Source organism: Onychostruthus taczanowskii, unplaced genomic scaffold, assembly GCF_017590055.1.
Source record: "Onychostruthus taczanowskii isolate IOZ18803 unplaced genomic scaffold, ASM1759005v1 scaffold254, whole genome shotgun sequence".
In the NCBI taxonomy this organism is placed as follows: domain Eukaryota; kingdom Metazoa; phylum Chordata; class Aves; order Passeriformes; family Passeridae; genus Onychostruthus; species Onychostruthus taczanowskii.
In genome coordinates this window covers 84,685-110,219 of record NW_024499841.1, presented here as the reverse complement: position 1 = coordinate 110,219, position 25,535 = coordinate 84,685, and the positions used below count along the sequence as shown (strand labels likewise).

General features: G+C 51.1%; 1 protein-coding gene across 1 annotated transcript in view; it reads left to right on the top strand.

Moving 5' to 3' along the window:
- ELP3 (elongator acetyltransferase complex subunit 3) overlaps window positions 1–24,334 on the top strand; it is an 84,343-nt gene extending 60,009 nt beyond the window's left edge. The window contains exons 10-13 of the mRNA XM_041407136.1: window positions 1,147–1,212; window positions 5,686–5,913; window positions 7,282–7,363; window positions 23,815–24,334. Coding sequence (XP_041263070.1) covers window positions 1,147–1,212; window positions 5,686–5,913; window positions 7,282–7,363; window positions 23,815–23,891 — 453 coding nt within the window. The 3' untranslated portion in view covers window positions 23,892–24,334. The remainder of the gene's footprint in view (window positions 1–1,146; window positions 1,213–5,685; window positions 5,914–7,281; window positions 7,364–23,814) is intronic.
- The last annotated feature ends 1,201 nt before the right edge of the window (window positions 24,335–25,535 follow it).

The following is a 25,535-nucleotide window of genomic DNA, read 5'->3' as shown; positions in this document are numbered from 1 at the left end:
AATGCTGGGAATTCCCTGGGAAAGGGGAAATGGGATTTGGGAAGGAATTCCTGGTGTATCCTGGTGATTCCAAAAAACCCCAAATCCCAGAAAAAGAACCCCAAATCCTCAAGAAAATAAAAATCCCCAAGAAAATATCAAATCCCAAAAATAATCCCAAAAAGTTACCCAAAAATCCCTTCAAATTCGGGAGGAATTTGGGAAGGAATTCCCAGCTGGGCTGGAATTCCCAGAGAATCCCTGGGAGTGTCCAAGGAAAGTTGGATTGGGGTTGGGATGGGGTTGAACCTCCATGGATCCCATCCCAAAGAATTCCGGGATTCTGGGATCCAGGACGCTCAGGATCCATCCCCAGGGATTTTTATGGAATTTGTGTGGATGGAAAAGGGAAGGAAGATCCTTCCTGGAGTCTCCAGTTCCCAGTAAATTCCTGAAATTCCTTCCCAGAGAGGATTCAGGATGAGGATGGATCCAATGGCAGGCTGGGAGAGCTGGGAACGGAGGGAATTCCCTGGGAAAAGGGGAAGAATTTGGGAAGGAATTCCTGGTGTATCCTGGTGATTCCAAAAAACCGCAAATCCCAGAAAAAGAACCCCAAATCCCCAAAAAAATAAAAATCCCCACCCCAGAAAATCCCCAAATCCTACGGAAAATATCAAATCCCAAAAATAATCCCAAAAGCCTTTCAAATTTGGTTGAATGTTTGCTCCGTGGATCCCATCCCAAAGAATTCCGGGATTCTGGGATCCATCCCAGGGGTTTGGAAGCCTGGAATTTTCCGGAATTTTCCGGAATTTTCCGTGCTCAGAGCTTGCCTTCCTTCCCTTTCCGGGGAAGAATTTGGGAAGGAATTCCTGGTGTATCCTGGTGATTCCAAAAAACCCCAAATCCCAGAAAAAGAACCCCAAATCCCCAAAAAAATAAAAATCCCCACCCCAGAAAATCCCCAAATCCTACGGAAAATATCAAATCCCAAAAAGTTCCCCAAAAACCTTTCAAATTTGGTTGAATCTTTGCTCCGTGGATCCCATCCCAAAGAATTCCGGGATTCTGGGATCCATCCCAGGGGTTTGGAAGCCTGGAATTTTCCGGAATTTTCCGGAATTTTCCGTGCTCAGAGCTTGCCTTCCTTCCCTTTCCTCCCAGTGCCGCGACGTGAGGACGAGGGAGGTCGGAATTCAGGAAATCCACCACAAAGTCCGGCCCTACCAGGTAAAAATTCCCTTTTTTTTTACATTTTCCTGAGGAAATTCCCGGATCAGAGTTCAGGAATTCCATCGCTGCCGAGGTTTTGGGGTGTTTGCACTTCCATAAAATTCACACCGCCCCTTTTTGCCCGTTAAAATCGGGATTTTGGGAAATTCAGAACACCCTGGGTCTGTTGGGAGTAAGAATTGGGAATTTGGAGCTTTTTTTTTGGGAATTTTCATGGTTTTTAGGCAAATAATGTGTATTTAAATGTGTGTTGGTATGTGAAAAAATGGCATTAAAATATGGATCTGTTTTATATTTTTATATACTTTTAAAAATTAATATTTTTATTTTTTATCATCAATTTTATAAGTATATATATTTATATATATACTTATAAAATTGATAAATAATTTTATATATAATAATTGATAAATAATTTTATATAAAAATAGATATAATATTATACAAATATACATAATATATAAATATATATTATGTGTATTTATATAATATTATATCTATTTATATATAAAATAGATCTTTATAAAGTATTTATATTTGCTTATTTTGATATATATTTTATATCAATGCATAATATATAATATATTATTTCTATATTTTATGTAGAAATATATAATGTGTATATAAATTTGTATTTATACATGTAAATACATATTTATATTTAAACTTATTAAATATATTAATATATGTTAATTTTTATTGTTTTATTTATATATAACTACTAAAAATATAGATTTATTTATATGTAGATGTGTCTATATATAAATGTTTCTATAAATATATCTTTATAAAATATTTTATAAATATAAAATACAATTTTATACTAATATATAATATATTAATATATTATTTCTATGTTACATGTAGAAATATATATAATGTGTATACATATAAATACATATTTATATTTAAATATATTAATAGATTACATATTGAATTGTATATATTTTCTTTGTACATATATATTTTATTAATATATATTTATATATATATACGTAAATGTGTCTATAAATATATATTTATAAAATATTTATATATTACTATATATAATAGATTAACAATATTTTATTTCTATTTTAATTACTGTATATACACATATATTTTCTATATATAAATATGTATTAACATGTCTGTATTCCTGTGTTGTCACAATTAATCCATTCAGTTTTTATTAATGTTAATTGCTGCATTCTCTTTTCGTGTTCACATTTTAATTTGGGTTTTTGTGGAATCCCTTCCTCTGGCACTCGCCTCTGGGCGTGGTTTCCATCCCAAAATCCCAAAAGATTCCCAGAAAGGTGTTCTGGCTCGGGGGGAGAAAGGGGAATGTGCCCTGCTGGAGTGAAGCTTCCCTGGGAGCAAATTCCAGAATCCTGGAATGCTTGGGGCTGGAAGGGATCACCCTGGAATTCCCAGATCCCGGGTTTCCATATCCCGGCAATTTCCATATCCTGGGAATGTTCATATCCCAGAAATTCCCAGATCCCAGAAATTCCCCTATCCTGGGAATTCCCATATCCCAGGAATTTCCATATCTTGGAAGCGTTCATATCTTGGAAATTTCCATATTCTGGGAATTCCTGTATCCTGGAATATTCCATATCCGGGGAGTGTTCATATCCTGGGAATATCCATACCCAGGGTATTCCCATATCCCAGAAATTTCCATATCCCAGGAATTTCCATATCCTGGGAATATTCAGACCCCAGAAATTTCCATTTCCCAGAAATTGCCATATCCAGGGAATTCCCATATTCTGGGAATGTTCATATCCCAGAAATTTCCACATCCTGGAAATTTCCATATCCCAGAAACGTCCCTATCCTGGTAATTCCCATATCCCGGGAATTCCCTCTTCCTGTTCCTCTGCTGATGTTCAGGAAGGAGCGAAGCGATTCCGGATTTTACTTCCAACAAACGGAATTCCTGCAGGAATTGTTGGGTGCTGGGAGAAGCTGGATCAGGGAGCCGCTTCCCAACCCCTCTGCCCATCCCAGTTCCCAAACCGAGCCACGGATTCCTAAACTTCCTCCTCATTCCTGCTTTGGAATTCCGCCGATTCCTCAGGCTTCGAGGAGTTTGGAGAACATTCCCAGAGTTCAGCAGCTGGAATCGGAGATTCCTGGGAATTTTATTCTCCTTTCCTCCTCCACGATGAGTGAATTTGTATAAAAATCCCCCAAAAAAATCTCCCCGTTCTTCCCAGATTCCCTCGGGATCCGAGGCTGCCCAGATTTCCGGGAATGGGGAATCTCTTCCCGAGTTTCTGCTGGAGGCAGCTCCGATCTGATTTCAATTGTAAACCTGGGGAGGGGGAGCTCATCCCGGGCTTTTCCAAGCGGAAAATTCCCTTTGTTCGGGTGGGAGAGTGACAGGCAGGAGCGGGAATCCCGGGAAAACCAGCTGGAGCGTTTTTCCGTGGATGTTTGTGTGGAACAACATCATCCCCCGGATGGGAGACGGATCCTGGCACGGAATAATTAATTAATTAATCGCCGCCTCTAATTAATGGCTCTGCGCCTTTCTGTCACCAATCGGAATTTCGGGGCGTTTTTCCGTGTCTGGGGTTTTTTATGGATCTGTCTTTTCCATCAGGAACGCAGGGAGGGGTTGGGAAAGGCTCAAAAATGGAATTATTGTGGTGAGGGAACGTCGGAGTGGCAGATCCTGATTCCTGGAAAATCGGAGGGATTCTGTTGGGAAAATGAGGAATAAATAAAGAACGTTTCGGGGCTGGTTTGGGTCCGGAGAATTTCCAGACATTTAATGGGATTTCACAGGGAAATGGGAAGGTTTAGGGACAGGGAATTGTCCCTGAAGAGTTCAGGCACAGCCCGGACAGGGCTTGGGATCAGGGAATGTGTCAGGGTGGGAATGGGATGGGAATGAAGCTCCAGGGATCCCGTCCCACAATTCTGGGATCAAGGACACTCAGGATCCATCCCCAGGGATTTTTATGGAATTCCAGGATGGGAAAGGGAAGGGAGACCCTTCCTGGAGTCCCAAAATTCCCAGGGAAGCCCCTGGATCCTGAAATTCCTTCCCAGAGAGGAGTTAGGATGGGAATGGATCCAATGGCAGGCTGGGAGAGCTGGGAATGGAGGGAATTCTGTGGGAAAGGGGAGTTTGGGGTGGAATTTGGGAAGGAATTCCTGACTGTGTTGGAATTCCCAGAGAATCCCTGGGAGTGTCCAAGGAAAGGCTGGAACAGCCCGGAATGGTGGAAGGTGTCCCAGGAACGGGGTGGGATTGAAGGTCCATTCCCACCCAAACCATTCCATGATTCTGTGTGGCAGGCTGGGAGAGCTGGGAATGGAGGGAATTCTGTGGGAAAGGGGAGTTTGGGGTGGGATTTGGGAAGGAATTCCTGACTGTGTTGGAATTCCCAGAGAATCCCTGGGAGTGTCCAAGGAAAGGCTGGAGCAGCCCGGAATGGTGGAAGGTGTCCCAGGAACGGGGTGGGATTGAAGGTCCATTCCCACCCAAACCATTCCATGATTCTGTGCCAAAGGTCATCACCATTCCCATCTGGAATTCCGTTGGCTTTGGGGAATCCCTTCCTGTTTGCTCATATTTATGGATCCGTGGAATCGGCTTCACTCTCACATTTTCCTTTTTCCCTTCTCGTCCGTCCCTGCCCGGCCCAGGGGGAGCGCTCAGGTGGAGCTGATCCATAAGGATTACGTGGCCAATTCCAAACTCCCATCTGGAATCAAACTGGTTTTAAGGAATCTGTTCCTGTTTGCTCTGAGCCATATTTATGGATCCATGGATTCAGCTTCGCCCTCACATTTTCCTTCCCCTCCTCACTCCCGGCTCAGGTGGAGCTGATCCATAAGGATTACGTGGCCAATTCCAAATTCCCATCTGGAATCAAACGGGTTTTAAGGAATCCCTTCCTGATTGCTCTGAGCTGTATTTATGGATCCATGGAATCGGCTTTGCCCTCACATTTTCCTTCCCCTCCTCACTCCCGGCTCAGGTGGAGCTGATCCATAAAGATTACATGGCCAATTCCAAATTCCCATCTGGAATCAAGCTCACTTTAGGGAATCCCTTCCTGTTCGCTCTGAGCCGTATCTATGGATCCATGGAATTGGCTTCACTCTCACATTTTCCTTTCCCTCCTCACTCCTGGACCAGGTGGAGCTGATCCCCTGGGATTACGTGGCCAATTCCATCCATGTGGCTTTAAGGAATCCCTTCCTGTTCGCTCTGAGCTATATTTATGGATCCATGGAATCGGCTTTGCCCTCACATTTTCCTTCCCCTCCTCACTCCCGGCTCAGGTGGAGCTGATCCACCGGGATTACGTGGCCAATTCCAAACTCCCATCTGGAATCAAACTGGTTTTAAGGAATCTGTTCCTGTTCACTCTGAGCCATATTTATGGATCCATGGAATCGGCTTCACTCTCACATTTTCCTTTTTCCCTCCTTTCCCTCCTCGTCCGTCCCTGCCCGGCCCAGGTGGAGCTGATCCGCCGGGATTACGTGGCCAACGGGGGCTGGGAGACGTTCCTGTCCTACGAGGATCCGGAGCGGGACATCCTGGTGGGGCTGCTCCGCCTGCGCCGCGGCTCCCCGCAGTCCTTCCGCCCCGAGCTCAAGGGCGGCGTCTCCATCGTCCGGGAATTGCACGTCTACGGCAGCGTGGTGCCCGTCAGCAGCCGGGATCCCACCAAATTCCAGCACCAGGTACCCCACAACGTTCCTGGAATTCCCGCTGCTCTCGCCCCGTCCCGTCGTTCCAGCCTCCTTCCGTCTCTTTCCCCCCACAAAAAAATTGGGAGTTTTATTTAATTTTGCTCATTTGCTCTGAGCTGGGATGGAACCAGGATGGGATTTCAGCTCCTGTTTGCTGGAATTCTGTTGCTTCCCAGTGTTTTCCCAACGGGATCACTTTCCAGCCATTGAAGGAACTCTGAGATCTAACAAAATTCCTTGAGATTTTAAGAAATTCCTTTCTGGAATTAAAAAAAAAAAATCCTTATTGGATGCTCCTGGAGCTGCTGCATTCCCAGCCCTCAGGAGCCTTTGGATTTCCTTTGTTGATGAATTCCTGCTCAGGGGAGGAATTCCGTTGGAATTCCCTGCAGCAGTTCCCTCTGGGAAGGGGAGGTTGGGTTTGGTGCTGCCCAGGTTTCTTCCAAAGGGACTTTTATGGGATGGGTTCTTCCTGATGGATTGGAATTCCCAGGAATCCGTGGCTGCCCCTGGATCCCTGGGAGTGTTCCAGGAAAGGTTGGAGCACCCTGGGATTGTGGGAAGTGTTGGGGTTGGAATGGGATGGGATTTAAGGTCCCTTCCAAATTTCTTCCCTTGGACACTCCCAGGGATCCAGGGATTCTCTGGGAATCCCAGCCCCTCCCCATCCTCCCAGCCAGGAATTTTTTCCCAAGATCTCATCCCAAATCCCTCCCTTTTCCCAGGGAATTCCCTCCATTCCAGCTCTCCCAGCCTGCCATTGGATCCATCCCCGTCCTGAATCCTCTCTGGGAAGGAATTTTTGGATCCAGGGGCTTCACTGGGAATTCTGGGACTCCAGAAAGGGTCTCCCTTCCCTTTTCCATCCTTGAATTCCATAAAAATCCCTGCGGATGGATCCTGAGTGTCCTGGATCCCAGAATCCCGGAATGGTTTGGGATGGGATCCCTGGAGCTTCAATCCCATCCCATTCCCGCCCCACCATCCCAGGCTGCTCCAGCCTTTCCTGGGACACTCCCAGGAAATCTCTGGGAATTCCAGCCCAGCCAGGAATTCCTCCCCCATATCCCACCTATCCCTGCCCTCTGGCCCTGGGAATTTCCAGTGTGAAATTCCAGGATGATTTCCCATCAGGGAATTTGACCCCGTCCCACTCCTGCCATGGAGAACCCCTCAGACTCTGGAAGTTCCAGTGAATAATTCCACCACGAGGAAAAAAATTCCCTGAGGAATTCGTTGTTGACCTCAATCCTGCAATATTCCCGATCATTCCAAAAATCTGGATTTTTTTTTGGAACCCACCTTCACATTCTGACCTTGAATTCCCTTTTCTTCTCCTGTTTTTCGCTGCCATTCCAGGGATTTGGAATGCTGCTGATGGAGGAGGCGGAGAGGATCGCCAGGGAGGAGCACGGGGCACGGAAAATTGCCGTCATTTCAGGTATTTTTGTTTGTCCCTTGGGGAATTTTTTAGGATATTTTTATCTTGATCTGAAAACAACCCCAGTGCTGGGAGCTCTCCTCGGGACAGGGAGGATCCATCCGGAATTATCCCGGAGAAAGGAGCTGGGAGAAAAGCCTCTCCTCCTTTCCCGTTTTTCCTGACGTTTGGGACAGCAAAGGGACAACTTTGGGTGGGAATTGTTGGGATTTTGGGAGCTCCAGGAAGCTTTTCCAGGTGGATGGAACAGTGGAATATCCGGGATCCAGCAATCCCTGCTGGAGCCTTGGGAGTGTGGCCGTTCCACCCTCTGGAATACAGTAATTTAATATAAATTATCATTTTGGGGAATGATGGGGAGAGGAATTCTTGTTGCCGTTAAGAATTTTAGGGGATTTAACAGCAGAGCTCTGATCCAGAGGGTTTTTTTGGGGGAAAAATCCTCATTTTCTGCTGCCCCACCAAAAAAAAAAACAACCCAAAAGAGCAGAAATCCGCAGCTTGGATCCGTGCTGCTGATCAGATGGAAAATCCTGGGATTTTCATGGATTGTGGATGAGGGTCGGAGTGAGAGTGGGGACAACGTGCAGGAGGAGCCGGATGCTCCAAGGGAACGTTCTGGATTTTTTGGGTTCTGTTTGCTGCTTGTTCCCAGAGCAGCTGTGGCTGCTCCATCCCTGGAAGTGTCCAAGGAAAACTGGGAACAATCTGGGATCGTGGGAGGTATCCTGGGAATGGGATGGGATTTAAGGTCCCTTCCCACCCAAACCCTTCCGGAATTCCATGGTTCCATCTCCCAGTGGTTTCCCTATTCCTGCTGCTGTTTGGTGTCAGTCTGAACTGGGAATTCCACACAGATTCCGGAATTCCATGATTCCGTCTCCCGGTGGTTTCCCTATTCCTGCTTGGTGTCAGTCAGAACCAGGAATTCACCTGGATTCCAGAATTCCATGATTCTGCCTCCCAGTGGTTTCCCTGTGTCTGCTGGTGTTTGGTGTCAGTCTGAACTGGCAATTCCACCTGGATTCCGGAATTCCTTGGTTCTTTCTCCCAGTGGTTTCCCTATTCCTGCTGCTGTTTGGTGTCGGTCTGAACTGGGAATTCCATCCAGATTCCAGGATTCCATGATTCTGTCTCCCAGTGGTTTCCCTATTCCTGCTGCTGTTTGGTGTCAGTCTCAACTAGGAATCCACCAGAATTCCATAATTCTCTCTCCCAATCCTTTTTCCATTTTCTGCTGCTGTTTGGTGTCAGTCTGAACTGGAAATTCCACCTGGATTCCAGAATTCCATGATTCTGTCTCCCAATCGTTTCTGTATTCCTGCATGGTGTCAGTCTGAACTGGGAATTCCACCCGGATTCCGTTTGTATCCCTGGAGAGCCAAGCACAAAATCCTGCAATTTCTCCACAATCCGCAGGTTTTCCAGCCGTTTCCTTGGAGATGCAGAATTCCAGCCCTCCCGGAGGTTTTATCCGGAATAAAAACGCAGCCGGGAGCTTTTCCTCCGTCAGAGGGCGGAATTCTGGAGTCTGAAATGGAATTTTTAATACAGGAGCCTGCTCAAAGTTGCATTTCCAACGGAAAATTATTTTTCCAAAAGGAAAAACATGGAATTTTGGGACAGGAGGGCGTGGAGGGGTTGGAGCGAAGTTTGGGGCTCATCCCTTCGTTAAAAATGAGCAGAACTCTTCATTGTGGGGAGGTGAAATCCTCATTCCAAGGGGCTGGAAAAGAGGATCTTGGAATGCCTTTTCCAGCTCTGAGTCCTGCAGCTGGTTGGATCCTGCTCGCCTTTAGGGAAGGAATTTGGGAAGCTGGAAAAGCCCAGAGAAATCTGGGATTTTCCGGCTGATCGTTCAGGGACTGACGCCGGTTTGGAAGCGCGTTTTCCTCGATCCAGAGGGAGGGAAATTCGGGTGGAAAACAGGGAGGAAAGGGAAATCCTGACGTTTCCTGGCATCTCCAGCTGTTCCCATTGGAATCTCCTCCCTCCCTCGGCCAACTGAGCTGGTTTTCCTTTTTGGCTGGGGAGGATTTTGGGAACAATCTTCTCCATCCCCTCGGCGATGAGATTCTGGAATTTTTATCTTCCTGCCATGGAACCCCTGGATCCAAACCTGGAGGTGGGAATGCAGAAATCCCTGGATCCAAACCTGGAGGTGGGAATGCAGAAATCCCTGGATCCAAACCTGGAGGTGGGAATGCAGAAATCCCTGGATCCAAACTTGGAGATTCCAGAATGGAGAAATCCCTGGATCCAAACCTGGAGATTCCAGAATGGAGAAATCCCTGGATCCAAACCTGGAGGTGGGAATGCAGAAATCCCTGGATCCAAACCTGGAGGTGGGAATGCAGAAATCCCTGGATGCCCCTGGTGAAGATCAGGAGCAGAGGGGTCGCGCTGGGGTGGTGATGGGAGCTGCCCAATCCCAAAATTCCAGGACACAGAGCGTTCTTCCAATCCCACAAATCCCTGTTTGAATGCTTGGCTATTCCTGGGAATGCGAAGCCACAGGAGATGCCACCAAATCCCAGAATTCCAGGGAATGGAGGGTTCTTCCAATCCCACAAATCCTTGGTTGATTTCTTGGCTGTTCCTGGGAATGTGGAGCTACAGGAGATGCCACAATCCCAAAAAAACCTGGGAACGCAGGGCTTTTCCATACTCTCAGATCTTTGGCGTTCCTGCAGGAATCTGCGATCCCGAGGAGAAATTTACCAAATTCCATGTTTTTTCTGGGATCTGGAATGGCTCATTCCGGTGGCTGACTCCAGGAACGCCCCGGTTCCTGTGCTGGAAGAAACCAGGAAGGGAAGCTCGGAATTTCAGCTGCATCCCAGGGTGTTAAATCCACCTGGAGCCAGGAATTCCACGGAGAGAAGCTGGAAGAAGCTCCTGGTAAATCCCAGGAAGAGCTGCGGCCTCATTTCCTCCACAGACAGCCCTGGGAGGAACAAAAAACCGGGATGCAGGCTCCTGGATGAGGAGATTCCAAGGATCGATGGGCTCTGGGAAGGCTCCCTGGAGTATTCCACCATCCTGGAATTGTTGTTTTTGGGAATGCCAATCTCCGGGCCGTTAACGACGAGTGGAAATAATGAATTGGAGTTCGTTGTTTCTCTGACGTTTGTCAGCTCTGGATTGGTGGCCTTTGGATTTATTAATTATTTAATTAATTGGGGGGATTTGGGAAGAGCCAAGGATAAACCCGGAGCAGGGAATTCCTGCTGTGTGCTGGTTCAGGATGGGCTCAAATTGTGGAGGTTTTGATGATGAGACAGCTCTGAAAACGGGTTTGATGTTGGATTAATTGGGATTTTGGGGCAGGAATTAGCGGGAATGTCGGCTGTCCTTAAGCAAGGAGAAGTCGGGATTCTCCCAAGTGTCCTGGCAGGAAGTTTTTATTTCTATATTAATATTATCTGTATTTAAATGAAGGCAAATCCTACACAAAACGTGGGAGTTGGAAATGTGGGGAATCCTTGGGATTCCTTCCTTCCTGCCTTTCTTCCTTCCTTCCCCCCAAATCCACAATTTTTCAACTTAGATTGGGTGGGAATTATTTAGAAATCAGATAATCCCCAGGGATTTCAAATTTCCAGCAGTAGGAGTGGGGTTGGATCAGAGCTGTGAACATTTTCCAGGGATTTAAAAGGGAATGTTCTTCCCTTCCTTGGGAACATTAAGGGTTGGAGTCTTGTTCTCCAAGCTCTGAGTGTGGCCTTTGTTGTGTCTGTATCCCAAATTTCCTGCGTGTTTGCAATCTAGGAATTCCTGCATTAATGTCCAGTGGGATTTGTCCATTTCCCTGGATCCTGATATACCTGGATCCTGTTATCCCCGGATCTCGTTATCCCTGGATCCCATTATTCCTGGATGTTGTTATCCCTGGATGTTTTTCCCTAGATCCTGTTATCCCTGGATGTTTTTTTGCATGGATGCTGTTATCCCTGGATGTTTTTTCCCCTGGATCCCATTATCTCTGGATCCTGTTATCCCCGGATCCCATTATCCCTGGATCCCGTTATCCCTGGATGTTTTTCTCTAGATCCCGTTATCCCTGGATGTTTTTCCCTGGATCCCGTTATCCCTGGATGTTTTTTCCCGGATCCCATTATCCCTGGATGTTTTTCCCTAGATCCCGTTATCCCTGGATGTTTTTTCCCTGGATCCCGTTATCCCTGGATGTTTTTTCCCTGGATCCCGTTATCCCTGGATCCTGTTATCCCTGTATCCCGTTATCCCTGGATGTTTTTTCCCTGGATCCCGTTATCCCTGGATGTTTTTTCCCTGGATCCCGTTATCCCTGGATGTTTTTTCCTGGGATATTCTGAACCCCTCAGGTCCCTCCTTGCCCCAGAACACATCCAGGTCTTTCCCTGCCCCGCTGAGGATGAGCATTCCCAGTCAGGAGCCGGGACTGGGGCCCTTTTCCCAGGATTCCGAGCTGTTCCAGCGGGAGGCCGGAGCTGCCCCCTCAGAAGTAGCGATTTTTTGTTTCTCCCTTTGCTCATTCCAGGTAATTTTCTGCTCGAGCGGCGCCTTTGTGCCGCGGGGCGGGGGCTCGGGGTCGGCATTCCGGCTGGGATCGCTCCATGATCCCGGCTCTGAAACCCCTGCCTTCCCCTTTGCTGGAATTGCTGCCTGCTTGCTCTGCCTTTTGTTGGGATTTTTGGGTGGTTTTTGGGGTTGTTTGCGAATTTTCAGTTTTACCTGCTCCAAATTTGCTTCTTTTTGCCCTTTTCAAAACCCCTCCCAAACCCAAAAGAAACAATTTCAAAATCTGCTCCTTGGTGTCCACGAGTGCTGAAAACACAAGGAATGTGGGGAATCCTTATGGAATATGGAGAATTCCTCCTTTCCTTTCCTTTCCTTTGCTTTCCTTTCCTTTCCTTTCCTCTCCTTTCCTTTCCTTTCCTTTGCTTTCCTTTCCTTTCCTTTCCTCTCCTTTCCTTTCCTTTCCTTTGCTTTCCTTTCCTTTCCTTTCCTCTCCTTTCCTTTCCTTTCCTTTGCTTTCCTTTCCTTTCCTTTCCTCTCCTTTCCTTTCCTTTCCTTTGCTTTCCTTTCCTTTCCTTTCCTCTCCTTTCCTTTCCTTTCCTTTGCTTTCCTTTCCTTTCCTTTCCTCTCCTTTCCTTTCCTTTCCTTTGCTTTCCTTTCCTTTCCTTTCCTCTCCTTTCCTTTCCTTTCCTTTGCTTTCCTTTCCTTTCCTTTCCTCTCCTTTCCTTTCCTTTCCTTTGCTTTCCTTTCCTTTCCTTTCCTCTCCTTTCCTTTCCTTTCCTTTGCTTTCCTTTCCTTTCCTTTCCTCTCCTTTCCTTTCCTTTCCTTTCTTTTCCTTTCCTTTCCTTTCCCATTTTCCTTTCCCTATTTTCCTTTCCCATTTTCCATTTTCCTTTCCCATTGCTCCCAATCCACAATTTCCAAACTTAGATTGGGTGGGAATTATTTAGAAATCAGATTAATTATTTCCTTCCTGGAATCTGGAATTCCCAGCAGCTGGAAGTGGGGTTGGATCAGAGCTGTGAACATTTCCCAGGGATTTAGCAGGAAATGCTCTTCCCTTTCCTGGAAATCCTAAATTTAAGTGTTTCAGTCTTGTTCTCCTCACCCCATTCCATGAAATCCCCGTGGATTTTCCACCGTACCTCGATGTGGGGAGGAGGAATGATGGAATGAGCTCCGGATCCGGGTGAAGGTGGACGAAGGACAATCCCTGTCCTGGAAACCTTTCCTGTCGCCTCCGTGACGGCTCCTCTGGCCCTGGCTCTGACATCCCATAATTATCCCCGTCCGACCCTGATCCCGGAGCGAACGCTTCCGGCTGCTCCCTCAAAGCAGCGCCCGCGGTGGGTGTGGGAAATGGGGGAGCCAGCTGGGGAATTCTGGGAATGCTGCCTCCCGCCCCGACAAATCCCAATATTCCGGATCCTCCGCGTCCCCCCGAGCGGTTCCGGCGTCGCCCTCGAATTCCAGGGATCCAGGATTCCCTGAGAATTCCCTGGAATGACAAATCCGGTGCCTTTGGGGTGGGTTTTTTGGGGGGACGCTGGTCCGTCCTTCCTGGCGGGGTTTGGTGGCCCCTGAGCAGCGCTGGGAATGTCGGGATGTCGCCGGGACGATCCCGAGCGGCCGGGACGCGCGGAATGTGACGCCTCCACGTGTCCTGAGCTCTGCCAGCTCTGGAATCTCACAGCATTCCGTGGGGATGGTGCCAGGCCGAGCTGCAGGAATTCCCAGCCGGGCTCCGGGAATCGCCGCCGGATCCGCTCGGGGAATTCCCAGCTCCAAACCCTGCTGGTCCAGGGCTGGAGCCCCTCTGGAGCCAGGCTGGAATGTTCACCTGGAGAAGGGAAGATCCTGGGAGAGCTCAGAGCCCCTTCCAGAGCCTGAAGGGGCTCCAGGAGAGCTGGAGAGGGACTGGGGACAAGGGATGGAGGGACAGGACACAGGGAATGGCTTCCCACTGGGAAAGGGGAGATGGAGATGGGATATTGGGCAGGAATTCTTCCCTGTGAGGATGGGGAGAGGCTGGGCTGGAATTCCCAGAGCAGCTGTGGCTGCCCCTGGATCCCTGGGAGTGTCCCAGGCCAGGCTGGACAGGGCTTGGAGCAGCCTGGGATGGTGGGAGGTGTCGGGGTTGGAATGGGATGATCCAAAAGGTCCCAAACCATCGCCATGATTTTATCCCACTGATGGTCCTGGGCTCCCTCTGCATCCCTGATCCAGAGAGTCCAAACTGGGATTCAGTGAACCCAAACTGGGATTCAGCAAATCCAGACTGGGATTCAGTGAACCCAAACAGGTGTCGGGGTTGGAATGGGATGATCCAAAAGGTCCCAAACCATCGCTGTGATTTTATCCCACTGATGGTCCTGGGCTCCCTCTGCATCCCTGATCCAGAGAGTCCAAACTGGGATTCAGCGAACCCAAACTGGGATTCAGCAAATCCAAACTGGGATTCAGTGAACCCAAACTGGGATTCAGCAAATCCAGACTGGGATTCAGTGAACCCAAACTGGGATTCAGCAAATCCAGACTGGGATTCAGACAATCCAAACTGGGATTCAGACAATCCAAACTGGGATTCAGACAATCCAAACTGGGATTCAGCTAATCCAAACTGGGATTCAGACAGTCCAAACTGGGATTCAGAAAATCCAAACTGGGATTCAGCTAATCCAAACTGGGATTCAGACAATCCAAACTGGGATTCAACAAATCCAGACTGGGATTCAGTGAATTGACACTGAGATTCAGTGAATCCAAACTGGGAGTCAGCAAATCCAAACTGGGATTCAGTGACTCCATACTGGGAGTCAGTGAATCCGAACTGGGATTCAGGGAATCCAAACTGGAATTCAGCCAGTCCAAACTGGGATTCAGCAGGATAAGATGCCGGGGCTCCTCCAGGGGCCAGGGACAGCCTCAACACTGCCAGTTCCTTGTCCATGACTAAATCCCAGCTCAGTAAATCCCGGGAAGAGCTCGGGGCCGCGCTGACGTCCGCAGCGTTATCTGTTTGCGCTGCCAGCGGGAGCAGCCGGCCGTGGCGTGTTCCGACAGCTCCTGGTGTCCTTATCTCCCGCAGGAGGCCGGGATTGAATCCCTCCCGCGGCTCCTCAGCCCCGCACCCTTTCCTGGCCTTCCCTCCATCCCAAAGCCCGGCGGGCCTCAGCTCGCTCCCAGCTCGGAGTGACCCTGTCCTTGCCTTCCCTCCCTCCCAAAGCCCGGCCTCAGCTCCTTCCCGGCTCGGAATGATCCTTTCCTCGGCTTTCCTCCATCCCAAAGCCCGGCGGGCCTCAGCTCGCTCCCAGCTCGGAGTGACCCTGTCCTTGCCTTCCCTCCCTCCCAAAGCCCGGCCTCAGCTCCTTCCCGGCTCGGAATGATCCTTTCCTCGGCTTTCCTCCATCCCAAAGCCCGGCGGGCCTCAGCTCGCTCCCAGCTCGGAGTGACCCTGTCCTTGCCTTCCCTCCCTCCCAAAGCCCGGCCTCAGCTCCTTCCCGGCTCGGAATGATCCTTTCCTCGGCTTTCCTCCATCCCAAAGCCCGGCGGGCCTCAGCTCGCTCCCAGCTCGGAGTGACCCTGTCCTTGCCTTCCCTCCCTCCCAAAGCCCGGCCTCAGCTCCTTCCCGGCTCGGAATGATCCTTTCCTCGGCTTTCCTCCATCCCAAAGCCCGGCGGGCCTCAGCTCGCTCCCAGCTCGGAGTGACCCTGTCCTTGCCTTCCCTCCCTCCCAAAGCCCGGCCTCAGCTCCTTCCCGGCTCGGAATGATCCTTTCCTCGGCTTTCCTCCATCCCAAAGCCCGGCGGGCCTCAGCTCGCTCCCAGCTCGGAGTGACCCTGTCCTTGCCTTCCCTCCCTCCCAAAGCCCGGCCTCAGCTCCTTCCCGGCTCGGAATGATCCTTTCCTCGGCTTTCCTCCATCCCAAAGCCCGGCGGGCCTCAGCTCGCTCCCAGCTCGGAGTGACCCTGTCCTTGCCTTCCCTCCCTCCCAAAGCCCGGCCTCAGCTCGTTCCCGGCTCGGAATGATCCTTTCCTCGCCTTCCCTCCATCCCAAAGCCCGGCCTCAGCTCGTTCCCAGCTCGGAGTGACCCTTTCCTCACCTTCCCTCCATCCCAAAGCCCGGCCTCAGCTCATTCCCAGCTCGGAGTGACCCTTTCCTGGCCTTCCCTCCATCCCAAAGCCCGGCCTCAGCTCGTTCCCAGCTCGGAGTGACCCTTTCCTCACCTTCCCTCCATCCCAAAGCCCGGCCTCAGCTCATTCCCAGCTCGGAGTGACCCTTTCCTGGCCTTCCCTCCATCCCAAAGCCCGGCCTCAGCTCGTTCCCAGCTCGGAGTGACCCTTTCCTTGCCTTCCCTCCATCCCAAAGCCCGGCCTCAGCTCATTCCCAGCTCGGAGTGACCCTTTCCTGGCCTTCCCTCCATCCCAAAGCCCGGCCTCAGTTCATTCCCAGCTCGGAGTGACCCTTTCCTGGCCTTCCCTCCATCCCAAAGCCCGGCCTCAGCTCGTTCCCAGCTCGGAGTGACCCTTTCCTCACCTTCCCTCCATCCCAAAGCCCGGCCTCAGCTCATTCCCAGCTCGGGGCGATCGCGGCCGCTCCGGCCCCGACGCCTTGTGGGGCTGTCCGGGGGAAATGGAGGGGAAGGAGCAGGGAATGGCAGGAGCTCCAGCTCGGGATCACCCAGGAGCTGGGAAAATACATCCAGGAGATGGGGAAAAAAACATCCAGGAGATGGGAAAAAAGCATCCAGGAGATGGGAAACAAACATCCAGGAGATGGGGAAAAAATATACAGGAGCTGGGAAAATACATCCAGGAGATGGGGAAAAAAATCCAGGAGATGGGGAAAAACATCCAGGGCTGGAGTGCTCCCTGCCAGAACAGAAACTTGGAAGAGCTGGGATTGATGTATTTTAATTCTCTGAATTCCTGGTGGTGTTAGGAGCTCCAGCTCGGGATCACCCCAGGAGCTGGGGAAATACATCCAGGAGATGAGGAAATACATCCAGGAGTTGGGAAAAAAACATCCAGGAGCTGGGGAAAAAACCCATGCAGGGCTGGGGTGGTCCCTGCCTGCTCTGCTCAGAACAGAGATTTGGAAGAGCTGGGATTGATTTGTCTTTAATTCTGTGACTTCCTGGTGATGTCAGGAGCTCCCAGGAGCTGGGGAAAAGCCATCCAGAGCTGGGATTGGTTTATTTTACCTCTGAATTCCTGCTTCATCACGCTGGAGCTTCCCAGGGATCCGCAGGGATGCAGGTGGAGCTGCTGCTCCCTGCCCCTCCTCGGTGCTGCCCTGGGTGGACACACGGGCTCGGAGCTCCCCAGATCCCAAATGGTTTGGGCTGGGAGGGACTCCAGAGCCCCCTGTCCCACCCTCTGGATGGGGTTCCACTGTCCCTGGCTGCTCCAGCCTTTCCTTGGACACTTCCAGGGATGGGAATTCCAGGCTGGAGCCCTGTCGAGAGGGACAACAAAGGCAAACCAGAGAAATCATGGATGGTTTTCCTCTCCTCGTCCTCCTCGCTCCTTTTTGACCAGCAGTGTTACTTTGTGAGCCACCTGAAGTGGATCCCTGGCACAGCATTCCCAGAGAATTTGGGGCTGCACGATCCCTGGAAGTGTCCAAGTCCAGGTTGGAGCTGCCTGGGGTGGTGAAGGTGTCCCTGCCCATGGATTAGGACATTCCAAGGTCCTTCCCAGCCCTGTGATTCCCTGCTGGAGATGGGCTGGCTCTCAGCATCGCTGAGTTTATCATCCCAGAGCCCACAGGGGAAAAAAGACGGATCATGGATGTCTCACATGCTCGGTGACTCATCCCAAATCCATCTCCCGGCTTGGATATTCCAACCACCACCTCTGGAGAAGCCTCAAAACCTCCCAAAGCCTGGAATTGGGACGGATCTGGGGTGAGGAGCAGACACATTGCCCTGTCACCGTCTCTCCCGATGCCCCACGGCCACACCACGGCAGCAATTCCTTAAATCCTCGCAGAAGTTACAGAATTATCTCCTAAATGTTTCATTTTGCTTGGATTGGAGGCAGAGATCTCTGCCTTTCCCTGGAGTTGGGGATGCTGGGCAGTGAGGAAGTGATGATTCCATTGTGAAGGGATCAGCGAGAGGGAATCTCCCCATCTGGAATCTCTGGGATGGGTCTCACCTCCAGACTGAAAAAAATCAGTTCTGTAATTCCGCCTTTCATTATTTCGTTGGGTTTTTCCCAAAAATGCCATTCGGGAGCTGTGGCTTCTTCCCTGGTTTTTATTTCTCCGGCTGAGAAGTCGGATCAGCCTCATCAGGAATGTTCTGCACCTGAACATTCCCAAATCCAGCCCCACTGGGAATGTTCTGCACCTGAACATTCCCAAATCCAGCTCCATTGGGAATGTTCTGCACCTGAACATTCCCATCAAATCCAGCCCCACTGGGAATGTTCTGCATCTCCCTATTCCCAATCCAGCCCCATCAGGAATGTTCTGCATTTCCACATTCCCATCAAATCCAGCCCCACTGGGAATGTTCTGCACCTGAACATTCCCAAATCCAGCCCCATCAGGAATGTTTGCATCTCCACATTCCCAAATCCAGCCCCATCAGGAATGTTCTGCATCTCCCTATTCCCATCAAATCCACTCTGGATTTAAGTGGAGCAGGGATTTTTGGGGGGCTGGAGGGCGATTCCAGGAGTGCATCCCAGTTTTTCTGCCCACGGATCAGGGGTCACGAACGATCCCAGCTCGGATCTCCAAGGCCACCGGTGTTGTGCCGCCGTTTTGTTGTTCCCAAATCTCCTTTTCCACCTCGGATCCGCGGTTTGCAATCCCCAGCTGTGGGATCGTGGCTGCTCGGGGCCGTGCCGTGACAGAGCCTCGCTGCCAGACGCAGGGGCTGTGAAAACAGTAATTTAGAATCTCCGGGAAGCATTCCCAGCAGGAAAAAGGGAAAAAAAACCCCACCAAACAAATCCCGACTTGCATTTTCCATTAAAACCAGAGGATTCGGGGGCGGATTCCTCCGGGCGCAGCCGGGGTTCGACTCCGCTGCTGGTTTGGGGAAGGATTCTCATTTTGGGATCGTCATTCCGTGATCCCGCGGCGCCGACGGGAGCAGAGTGTGAGTGCATCAGGACGTGGCTCAGTCACGGCCCTAATTAGCTCCTGGTGGCTGCTGTGGCTCTCCCGTTCCTGGGTTCAATCCCTCTGGGAATATCGATCCCACGGAGAGTCGCTCTGCGGGGTAGAGCTTCGGAGCCCGGCGCTCGTGGCTTAGGAAAAAATACCAAGGATCGCTTCCAGAGCTCTGGTTTGAAGCAGATTCAGTGGCATTAAACGGGTTTTTAATTGTCTTTTAAATAAATAATACCAGATTCCTGTTTTCTCTGAGGGAATGGGGCCCTGGCACAGGTTTCCCAGAATTTGGGGCTGCCCCTTGATCCTGGAAGTGTCCAAGGCCAGGTTGGATGGGGCTTGGAAAAACCTGGGATAGCGGAAGGTGTTCCTGCCCATTGATGGAACTGGATGAGGTTTGAGGTCCCTCCCAGCCCAAACCATCCCGGGATACTGGGGAACATTTCCAAAATCCCCTAATTTTCCAAGGATTTTTACCTCCTCAGTATCTTCAAGAACTTCCAGAAAACGCATTTCCAATTCTCTGATTTAAAACAAAAATCTTTGCTGCAGGGATCGTTCCTTGGTTCCTTAAATTCAGAACTTCTCCGGGATTGCTCCGACGTGCTAAAAAGTGAGATTTTCCCCCGTTTCCTCGGTGCTGATAAGGCAGTTTTTGGTTATCTCTGATCCTTTGCTTGCTCCCCGTTGTTCCCGTTCCCAGGGGGGGATTTGTTGGGATTCACATGAAACAGCCTCGTGTTTTCCCTGGAGATAAATCCCAGCCTCGTGAGAAACAGAAATGCCAAAGGAAACTCGCAGAAAATCGTGGATGGAGCTGCTGTGCATTCCCAGCTCCAGTTCCCAAACTCGGGGGTTTTCCATCAGCATCCAGAACACAACAGAGAAGGAAAAAAATCCTCCCTCTTCCTATTTTCCCACATTTCCATGGATTGAAAGCCTGGATTTGACCCTTCAACTCATAAAGTGGTGCTGCCAGCTTGAAGAGTGAGGTCTTGCTCCGAAGCAAACCCTGGAGTGTCCACAAGTCTCCCTGTAGCCATCCCAAATCCCCTTGGCCATCCCAAATCCCTGGGTCCCATCCCAAATCCCTGTGGCCATCCCAAATCCCTGTGGCCATCCCGAATCCCTGTGCCCATCCCAAATCCCTGTGGTCCATCCCAAATCCTTGTGGTCCATCCCAAATCCCTGTGGCCATCCCGAATCCCTGTGCCCATCCCAAATCCCTGTGGCCATCGCAAATCCCTGTGCCCATCCCAAACCCCTGTGGCCCATCCCAAATCCCTGTGGCCCATCCCAAATCCCTGTGGCCCATCCCAAATCCCTGTGGCCCATCCCAAATCCCTGTGGCCCATCCCAAATCCCTGTGGCCCATCCCAAATCCCTGTGGCCCATCCCAAATCCCTGTGGCCCATCCCAAATCCCTGTGGCCCATCCCAAATTCCTGTGGCCCATCCCAAACCCCTGTGCCCATCCCGAATCCCTGTGCCCATCCCAAGTCCGTGTGGCCATCCCAAGTCCGCGTGGCCATCCCAAATTCCTGTGCCCATCCCAAACCCCTGTGGCCCATCCTAAATCCCTGTGGTCCATCCCAAATCCCTGTGGCCCATCCCAAATTCCTGTGGCCCATCCCAAACCCCTGTGCCCATCCCGAATCCCTGTGCCCATCCCAAGTCCGTGTGGACATCCCAAATTCCTGTGTCTGGCTTGAGACTGGCTGCTCATTCTGGGTGAAATCCATAGCGCTTTGGTGAACACCGCATGGTTCTTCCATAGAATTCCAGGATGCTTTGGGCGGGAAAGGTCCTGAAATCCCATCCAGTTCCATGGGCAGGGACACCTCCCACCATGCCAGCTTGCTCCAAGCCTTGTCCAACCTGGCCTGGAACATTTCCAGGGATGAGGATTCCACAGATTGTCTGGAAAAACCGTTTCCTGTCCTGTTGGCTGATCCTTTTCCCAGCACCCTTGAAGGACAGCTTTACTCACTGGAGATCCCGCAGATTTTCCAGGTGTCCACTGGGATGTCCAGGCTCCCTTTTCCACAGGCAAAGCCCCACTCCAGGTGGTTACTCCCAGAAAAACCTGGAAAACCACAGCTGGCACCTCCATGGGGTGAGGCATCAGGCAAGCTCAGCCAGCTCAGGTTATCCCTGGAATATTTGGAGGGGGAAGGAATCTGCGAGTCAGGACGTGGCCGGACTCCCATCCTGGGAGAAGATCCTGGTGGTTGCCAGGAAGGAGGTGGAGATGGAGTCCCTCGCGAGTCTCTGCCGCGGAAATTTTATGAACTATTAGCAGGTCGTTAATGATGCTGAAAACAACCTCATTTCCACTCAGTTCCATGCCCGGCGAGCCGTGGCCAAGGGATCTTGGAGGATGCTCGGATGCCGTGTCGGTATTCCAGCGCGGCAGGGCTGAGTCAGAGACGGGGATTTATGGATTTATGGATTTGGTTCTGCCGCGGTCCCGTGCTCGTGTCCGTCCCTCCGGGCCGTGTTTATCCCTGGTGCTTGAGCCGCTTCCCTCTGTCCCCTGCTCCAGGCAGGCTTCCAGAATAGATTTCATTAATTTTTGGGATGCAAATTCCAGGTTTTGGGAGGTTATCAGCAGCTTTCGTCACAATTCCAGAGCTCCAAAAGGGGATTAAATTTGCCGTTGTCAGAGGATGTGTCACTCAAAGAATGTGGGGGGGAACACTTCCAAAAAGCCTCCCCTAGCTCCTGGCCTTGGGTTTCCATCCAGGCAGGTGGGATCCCAGCCTCTGTCCTGCTGGATCTGGACCTGGATGAATCCCGCTCTGCCAAGCTCAGCCTGAGCTCTGCCGCAGTTGGATGCGGAATATTTAACGTTCAATCCCTCTCCTAAAGCTGCAGGGTGGGGAATTTGGCCAGTTCTGCCTTGGAAAGCCAAGGGTTTGGTCTTACTCTTCCAATCCTGCAGGAGAGTTCTCTTGGGATATTTCTTGGAGGGTGTTTTTCCCTGGAAAACACTGGAAGGGTTCAGCCTGGACAGGTCCCGCCACCTCTGGGGCGTGTTTGGGGTAAATCAGAGCAGAAAAGATTTGGGAAGAGATCCTGCACCATGGAGACCTTCCAGGTGCGTTGGGCATTCCAAGGTTCTTCTCCAGCCCCGGAATCGCTCTCTCCATGAGGACACAGGACCCTGCTCCAGTCCAGGCTTCCCAGAGGGCCTCATCCTCCTTCAGGCATCTCCAAACTTTCCCACTGAAGGATATTTTGTGGGAGAAGTTCCTGCCATGAGCGGGGCTGGGGTGACAATGGAGACACTCAGAACCTTGGGACACGGGGACACGCCATCGATGGCTTGGACCCAGAGAGGCAGACCTGGCACCCAGCTCCTGCCTCTGAATAGCTCCGGGATTCATGGAAGCACCCCGAGATGGTGCCTTCAAACCCTTCACGTTTTCCAAGGAATGAAGGACAGAGGGGAATTGTCTCAGAGCTCTGGTGAGGTGGTTTTAAACCATCAGTTCAATTATTTGGTTGTCCTTCAGCTTGAGGTGCTGCTGACCCTTTGTCCAATTTATTTGAGGTTCTGGATGATCTTCCAGAGCCAAAATTCGTGTTTTGTACCCCAACTGCTCTGCTGATGACCCCAGGGGACGTTTTTTGGGCAGATGTTGGTTAAGGTCATGGTTTAATCCAGGCCAGAGGTCAGGAAGAGGGGAATGGATGTGTTTGCTATTTCTGGGCTTTTCCTTGGTTTCAGGCTCCAAAAGCTGAGTGAATTTGGGTCCCTCCGGGGTGTTCTTGGTCCCTGCTGTGATGTCACAGGGACTTTGCTTGGAAGGGAATTTGCTCAGGTGTTCCCCAGTTTGGGATTCCTTGTGGTTTTTCCAGGGTCTTCCCAGCTGCTGGAATGGGGGACACGAGGACATTTCAGGTCTGGGGTTCAGGTGCCTTTTCCAGACCTCAAATTGGAATGGTGGGATGAATCCAAGAGTGGCAGGGGTTGGAAGGGACCTTAAAGACCCTCCAGGTCCAAGCCTTGCCATGGGCAGGAACGTGGGGATGCTGGATGGGAATTTTTTGGGATCTTAAGCCCTTCAGGAAGTCTGAAATGCGCGTTCAGGAAACGGCTGAGGGGCATTTTAACCAAACCTTTGTGAGCAGCCACAGGGCATCACCGTGGGCAGGAAAGGGTTACCAGGTCATTCCCTGCCCGTTCCAGCCATTCCTGGAAAGCCCTGGAGCTTCCAGGAGGCTGGAGAGGAATTAAGAGGGGCCAGAGAGCCGAGTCCTCTCCATCCTGTGCCGCCGATGATGCCAAACCCCTCCTCCCTCCCTGATGAGTAATTACTGCACCTGTGACTAATTAGCTGAGGTGGGAAGGACGCGGAGCTGGGCCTGTCCTGCCTTTCCTGTGGGCAGGAGAGGAAGGGCAGGCAAGAGGCTCTCGGAGGAAATTGGATTGTGCCCACTCGAGCAGCTGGAGTGGAGCTGAGCTCATTCCCGACTCCTGGAATGGCTCCGGGGGCTGCAGGGCCCTTCAGCTCCCGCGACGATCCCGCAGCCGGGCCCTTGGCCTTGCTCGTGCCCGGGCTTCGCGTTCCCGTTCCTCCGTGCCGGTTCCTCTCCCTCTCGGAGCTCCCGGCTTCTCCCGGCACGGAGGACGCGGGGCGGAGGGAGCAGCTGCAGCTCTGTAATTAGTCCAGCTGCTAACGAGCCAACGCCCCCGCTCCGGCAGCCGAGCGTGGAGAGGCCGAGCTCCTTCCAGCGCCGTTCCTCCGTGCCCAGGCCTGGCTTTTCCAGCTTCCTCCCCAGAGAAGAAAACCTCCTTGTTCTCCTCCTCCTCCTCGCAGGTGTCGGCACCAGGAATTACTACAGGAAGATCGGCTACGAGCTGGAAGGGCCCTACATGGTGAAATGGCTGGAATGATGGTCCCGGAGATCCTCATCCTGGAGGAGCAGCAGGAAGGACACGACGCTCATCCCGGGAATAAAGCCCAGGATTTGCTTCTGCCAGAGCACCAGAGTTGGACTTGATGATCCTGGTGGTCCCTCCTAATTCCATGATTTTAGGAAACAGGGCATCATCTCCTCTGGGAGGAGCATCCCTGGGACATTCCAGGTGTCTCTTCACCTGGGTTAATCCTGCTGCATCCTCGGGATGAGCTCCAGTGGTTGCATTTGAGGGATGAATTTCAGGATTCTGGGGTGTCCTGGTGGGAAAAATGCCTTTTTTCCGCTGCTGTCAGCTTTTCCTGGTTCTGCGCCAAAACGGGGCGTGTCACTCGGGACGGGAATAAATTCCGCATTTATTTATTTACACCGCCTCCGTCCATCCCCAGCAATTCCCAAATTTGATCCTTTCCCAGGATCATCTCATCCCAGTGGGAATTGGGGCTGCTCCGGCACCGCCTTCGCGTGGCCGATCCCTCCCGGGCTCAGGAGGGCAGTGCCAGTGGGGATCCAACTTTGCTGCAGCCTCCTGCTTCCCAAATTATCCCGTTCTTTTTCCCCATGGAAAAAAAAAAATAGGGGATGGGATTGAAGGTCCATGGATCCCACCCCAAACCTTCCAGGATAGGGCAGTGCCAGTGGGGATCCAACTTTGCTGCAGCCTCCTGCTTCCCAAATTATCCCGTTCTTTTTCCCCATGGAAAAAAAAAAATAGGGGATGGGATTGAAGGTCCATGGATCCCATCCCAAACCTTCCAGGACTGTGGGATCAAGGACATTCAGGATCCATCCCAAGGGATTTTTATGGAATTTGGGGATGGAAAAGGAAAGGGAGAACTTTCCTGGGGTCCAGAAGCGCCTGGATCCTGAAATTCCTTCCCAGAGAGGAGTTGGGATGGGGATGGATCCAACCCCAGGATGGGAGAGCTGGGAATGGAGGGAATTCCCTGGGAAAAGGGAGTTTGGGGTGGGATCTTGGGAAGGAATTCCCAGCTGGGAGGGTGGGGAGGCCCTGGAAAAGAATCCCAAGGAAAAGTTGGAGCACCCTGGGATCGTGGGATTGGAATGGGGTGGGATTTAGGGCCGCTGTTCACCCAAACCACCCCTGGTTTTGGGGAAGTTTTATGGAATTTTATGGAACTTGTGGATGGAAAAGGGAAGGGAGACACTTCCTGAAGTCCCAAGCCCGTCCCTCCCAGCACAGAGGGGAAGGCAGATCCTGGAGATCCTCAGGTTCTCCTCATGGATCTCCTCGGAGATGGGCTGGAATTGCCTTTCCCATCAGGAATTATCCAATTAAACCTTCCCAGCACCTCCCTCCCCCCACCCAAGGCGGGTGGGTGTCCTTTGCCCTCCCACAATTCCAGAGTTCCGGAACGTTCCCATGCTTGACCTCAATCCGGGAGCGAGCGCCCGGAGCTCCGACCTTTTCCATCTCTTTTTTATGGGATTTCAATCAAAAGCGGGGCGGAAACCCAGCGGGGACGGCGACATTTCTGAAATAAATGACTCTGTCAGGAGCCTTCGGAAGCTTTGCCGGCGGCAAGGGCTTGGACACGTGGAAAAAAACGGGAAGAGGAGGCGGAATTCCACGAGGAAGGCAAGAGACAACAAAAGAGAC